At 32.8% G+C, this 6,000-nt stretch overlaps 1 protein-coding gene across 1 annotated transcript; it reads left to right on the top strand.

Annotated features, from left to right (window-relative positions):
• The first annotated feature begins 2,026 nt into the window (after positions 1-2,026).
• LOC107477681 (uncharacterized) lies at positions 2,027-4,864 on the top strand. The gene is made up of 2 exons (XM_052256022.1): positions 2,027-2,163; positions 3,283-4,864. Exons 1-2 carry the CDS (start codon positions 2,027-2,029, stop codon positions 4,862-4,864), a joined length of 1,719 nt encoding a protein of 572 aa, XP_052111982.1.
• Positions 4,865-6,000: the final 1,136 nt, after the last annotated feature.

Genomic DNA, 6,000 nt, shown 5'->3' with positions numbered 1-6,000 from the left:
ATATGTAGAGCATAAGAATTATATCATGCTTTTACATTGTGACATAAGCACTAAGATAAAACCAAGTTCCTAAAGAGTTGTTTTAGTTGTTATGTATTTTAATTTATGTATTACTTTTGTTTTGGTGAATGCTTCTTTTACATTCAAATTATGCTTATGGTTTTAAATTAACTCATATTTCTTTATCTTAATTTTTGGTTTGTGCTGCTGAAATTAGTTTATGGTAATTGTTAGATATAAAACCAATTAACTTAAGAAATTAAACTATAGATAGTGCCATTTTGTACACTAGATGTGTTTATATTAGTAGTGGAAATGGAACTGTTTCAGTTGTTGTCTTTATTCGCTAAACTTAGATGATTGTGTTTGCTTCAAGGATTGTTTAGGTTTAGTTTTGTGTTTTCTGATTGATGTTTATTATTTTTTTCTTGGCAGATTATGAGAATTTTTACAAGAATAAGGAAATTTCGAAGGAGGAGGATAAAAAAGCACAGATCCAAATAGATGTGTCTTTAATAGTTACAGGATTACTATAACTAAATAGATGTAACAAACAATGAAACTTACATTGATGTTAATATGTTTACAGAAAAATTGAGTAACTTGAAAAAATGATGTGCACATTGATATATACTTAGAAAGTTTATTGATGAATAAATTAGGTTCTTTGACATTCAAAATAAGAATTTAATAAATTTTTAAGAGTATAAATTACTTAATCTAAAAAATGTTGAAAATCCAACAAAAAAAAAATATTCGAAAATTTAGCTAAAAATTTAAAATTTAATGGCAACTAGAACTACGATGACTATCTAATTAAAACCACGCAAACCTCCAAAGGTAATCATCAAGGTTTGATTGAAATAAACATATGCATAAGAACAAAAGTTAAGTTTTTTGTTTAAGATTAGTATCAATAAGTGTTGCTTATTCAATCTTCTTCCCCAAGTAAATCTTCATGAGCTTAGCAACTACGGCAGTGCACTTTTTACGCTAGCAACACTCTTGATCACACAATCTGAGATGGATCTTCAGTTTTTCTATCTGACCTACTTGAGAGACTAAGTTAGTCGTAGCTTTCTTCGTTTACTCTTTCAGTTTGAGAAAAATCACAGTCTTAACAAAAAAAAGTCTACAAGTCTCAAAAAATAATATTAAAGTTCTAATCATAAGACACATCTATTAAAAATACATTTAAGCAAATTTTAAATAGAAAATACATCTATTAAAGATACATCCATTAAAAACGCATTCAATAGAAGACACATCTATTAAAGACATACCCAAATAAATTGTAAACAGAAAATACATACATTAAAGACACATCCATTAAAAAACACATTTAACAAAAGACACATGTATTTCAGACACATCTAAATAAGTTGTAAATAAAAAACACATATATTAAAGACACTTCCATCTAAAAACACATTCAAACAAATTTTAAATAAAAGACATATCCAATCCCTAATAAAAAGATATGAAAGAATCGTTCAGGACTCTCCATCTATATAAACATCTAATAGTTACTAAAATATCAAGGAAAAAAACCAAAAAAATTTTCCAAAAATATCTCTTAATACTACAATTTTATATGAACAAATTCAAATCCAATTTCAAATATCTCTTAATATATATACACTATCTTATGTAAGAAAAAACCAGCAAAGCATTCAGACATAGAAAAATAAGTTCAAATAAAAAATTCAAACATCTACAGTTAATTAAAAAAAACATTCATTCATTCAGTAAAATCAAAGAACATCTCTTATGAACCACTTACTCTATTATATGAATACTACAAAAATGCAAGAACATCCTCTACTAACAAAACAAAACACTAAAAATATACTAACATATCGAACAACAACAGGGAAGATGGAAGATCAGCAACGTGTTTGATGGAAGGGGAGGTGTGCTCGGTAGAAGACTGAGTTGTCGACTCGACGTATGGGGATGGGAAACCAGCGGCGTCTTGTACTCGCGACGATGACGTTGACCTGTGCCCGAGCTTGTGGCGGCAGCGATGAGAAGTGACATTGACGACGATTGCATTCGTTCAAGCGGTGACGAGACCGACAAGCTGCACAAGAAAAGCAAACAGGCAGTAGTGATCAGCTTCCTTGAAAACGACGGCTACGACGGTGTTTCAGCGACTTTAGCGTATAGGAGAAAGAGAAGAACGGCGGTGGTAGAAAAAAGTAGGTGAAACGGTGAATTGAAATTCTAGACTAGGCTAAAAGTGAATTGAAAAAATTGGATGGATGTTTTCTTCGTTGCTGTGGACTTTGGTCCAGCTCATTAAGAGTTCTTTTTTGGTAAGGTAGCACGGTTGTAAATCAAATAGTTATCATCTTTTTGTAATGTGGTTTTGATGACTGTATAAACTATAAACAGTCTGAATCAAATAATTATCATCTATGTAGGATAGATAAATATTAAATTATGCATTTTATGCTATTTTTTGCCGAATATTTTTGTAGAAGGATTTGAATGAATGATCATTTTTTCGAATTGTCTAAATTAAAAAAAATAGAAAAAGAATTTTACTCAAAAAAGTTTGTTTTATTATGAATGAAGTTTTTGTGCAATTCAACGAGATTGGCTTTGTATGTATTTTTTTTTAATATGAGAATAAGTAATCAGACTATCTAATTATTTTATATATAATTTTTAAAATTTTTTTAATATAAAATTAGAGGATCCAATTTTTTAGTTGTAATTTTTTAAAAATTTTTAAAATTTACAAATTAGACTTTTTAATTTGTGTATTTCAAATATTTTTAACATTTTAAACATAAATTAAAAGATTTGGATACAAAAATTAAAAAATTCGATTTTTGTACTAAAAAATTAAATAGTTTAATTTCTATACATTCTAAAAGTTGGAGGGTTCAATTTTTATTTCTTAAATTAAATTGTTCTATATTTAAAAAAAAAAAAACACCAGTATTAATCCAATACGAAAAGATAGTGTTCACTCCAACTAAATAGCGGTTAAGGACGAGCAGTTAAAAGATCGTGTTCACCGTTTTCTTCCACTCTTCCATTTCCAAAAACTTCCTCTCTTTCACAATTGCCTACTATATACTCTGTGCACTAGTGCTTCTGTAATCATTAATCAACACTGAACTCTGATCCTGTTCCACAAAGCAATTGATCTTCTCTTGAGAAAACCATTCCAGTAAGCAACCACAAATCCTTATAATTATTAATTTCCCTTTATTCACTCTGAAAATTGTATGTTATCTCTATCTGCATTGTATTCCCTTGAATTTTTAGCTATAACCTAGATGGGTATGTGAGAAACAGCAGAAAGATGAATTTTTTCACCCTTAGGGTTGCTCTTTCTGCATATAGAACCTTCAGCACGAATGGTTTCTCAAAACAGAAAACCTACATTAATAATAAGTACAAAGCAGAGACAACAACAGTGACCAAAAGACAAATACGTAGGTCTAAGATTCAATGGACTGAGGAGCAAAAGAGTGTGTTGTCTGCTATAGAACAAGGCAAATCAGTGTTCATCACTGGTTCTGCTGGCACTGGCAAGACCATGCTTGTGATTGAGGTTATCAAGAGGCTGAAGAAGATGCACACCCCATCTAAGGTTTTTATCACAGCTTCAACTGGGGTTGCTGCAGTTGCTCTAAAGGGACAAACTTTGCATTCATTTGGTGGAATTCGCGGCCCCTTTTATCATGATCCTGAGAAGTTGTTTGAATCGATTTTGGCGGATAAAAGGGCCGTTAGGAGGTGGCAAACGGCTAATGCTTTGGTTGTAGATGAGTGTAGCATGGTGGATGGTGAGCTATTTGATGGCCTCGAATATGTCGCGAGAAAGGTGCGTGGCGTGGATGAAATGTGGGGTGGAATTCAGATGGTTGTGGTTGGGGACTTCTGCCAGTTGCCCCCTATTCCTAATGATTCTTCTAAGCCTGTTAAATATGCTTTCGAAGCGAGATGTTGGGATGAATCCTTTCATTTGCAGAAGGACCTCACTAAGGTTTTCAGGCAGTCTGATCCGCAGTTCATCGAGTTGCTTCAGCGTATGAGGAAGGGGGAGATCATTAGCTTGGACTTGTCATTGCTGGAGAAGTGTTACTCAGAGAGAGTGTGTGATTCCTCTGTGGTGAAGCTCTTCCCATTAAAGAAAAAAGTGATGGAAGTGAATGATAATATGCTTAAAAGCTTGCAAAAGGATGTAACTGTTTACCCAGCTGTTGATAGTGGCAAGGATACTTGGAAGAAGCTTCTGAATCAGGGGATAGCACCCAATCAGCTCGAGCTTTGTGAAGGTTCCAGAGTGATGCTGATCAAGAATTTGGACGTTCGGAAAGGATTAGTGAATGGAGCAACTGGTACGGTTGTGGGATTTGATAACGGTCTCCCAATTGTTAAATTTGATTCAGGGAAGGTTTTGACAATCAAACCGGCAGAGTGGAGTATAATGGAAGGAGACGAGGTTGTTGCTAAGAGGTGGCAGATACCACTTATACTAGCATGGTCTCAGACCATCCACAAGTGCCAAGGAATGACTCTTGAAAATGTTTCCATCAATTTTTCAGGATCATTTGGTGTTGGAATGGTTTATACCGCGCTTTCTCGTGTTAAAACCTTGGCAGGTCTTCACTTATCTGGTTTTAAATCTTCAATGATTAGAATGGACCCTAAGGTTTTAGAATTCTATAAAAAATTGTGCAACAAAAGTCTAGACACTAGTTGCATTGAAAGTAAAGATAATTCTAGAAGGCATAGCTTATCCTGTACTGCCAAAAATGCCGGTGCTGCAGATAATGTTGGCACTGTAGAGAAGAAGTGCTATTTTGACCTTGATGGGTACCTATCTAGACGCCTGAAATGATGATGAAGATGGCCTCATGGTGTATATGATCTTTATCAATTCAATGTCAAGCATGGCTGGTACTTCAGTGAAGTTTTCATGTGGGTAATATCTCTTCAAATTCAATCCTTCATCAACTTGACTTTAGTCTCTTTGGGAAGCATGGTAATGCTGAACCTTCTTTTCTTTTTGGGTCAAATAATGTCCAGTACTTTAGTGTTTCAAGTATTTGATGTCTTCTTATGTAAATATTTGAATTGTTTTTCCTCTTGTTTAATTGATACATCATTCATGTTGTTACACTTCTCATGTTTTGTGCTTTCTAATGAGAAAAGAGGAAAGCAGAGGAATAAAACTATAAAAGTGAAATAGAACCGGTTATAAGTGGATCACAATTCACAACACAATTAAGAACTCAATTATCAATTTCTGATTGAGTTTATGACTGGTTTTGCAGACATATTGGCTTGTGTTTAGTTGAAAGTTGAAACTATAAATCTTAGACTCTTTGATTTGGTTAATAACTTATTCTATTGTAAATTTCATGCAATTTTGCTATCAACAACACAGCATTGTTACTCTATCTAAAATGGTCTTGTAAGTAATAATGGGGTCTTTCATAGATGAATTATGAGTAAGTACCAATCTACCCCTCTCCATTTTTACTAAGGACTAATTGATCTTTAACAAAAAATAAATAAATAACAGCATTCCTAACCACTCACTTTTTGTGACATACCGGTCATTTTTCACCCAAAATGATGTCGTGTTGAGGGACCGAATAGTCTTTATCATTTATCAAATCGTTTTGGGTGAAAACTGACTTTTAGTGTCTCAAAAAGTGAAGAATGGTCAAGTATCGGATTGTCAGTTATCTTTTGTTAAGAACTTTGTGGTCTTTTGTGTAGATGGACAGGAATCGAATAGAATATTTATTCATGAATTAGAATACTGATACACCATATATATAATCTTTATTTCAACATTTGCATTTTAGTAACAAAGCTATAGACATGTCACTTGCTATTCACATAAAGGTTAAAGGTTTATGGTGATAAAATTGAATCTGTTATTATGTTGCTAATATTTGTGAGAAAGATTTATCAGTTTACTAGAAGATATTTAAACTTGAATATCTTTTGTAATTGAACTGTATG

Source organism: Arachis duranensis, unplaced genomic scaffold (assembly GCF_000817695.3).
Source record: "Arachis duranensis cultivar V14167 unplaced genomic scaffold, aradu.V14167.gnm2.J7QH unplaced_Scaffold_165934, whole genome shotgun sequence".
NCBI lineage: Eukaryota > Viridiplantae > Streptophyta > Magnoliopsida > Fabales > Fabaceae > Arachis > Arachis duranensis.
Note: the sequence above shows the minus strand (reverse complement) of the source record. Positions and strands in the feature narration are given on the sequence as shown.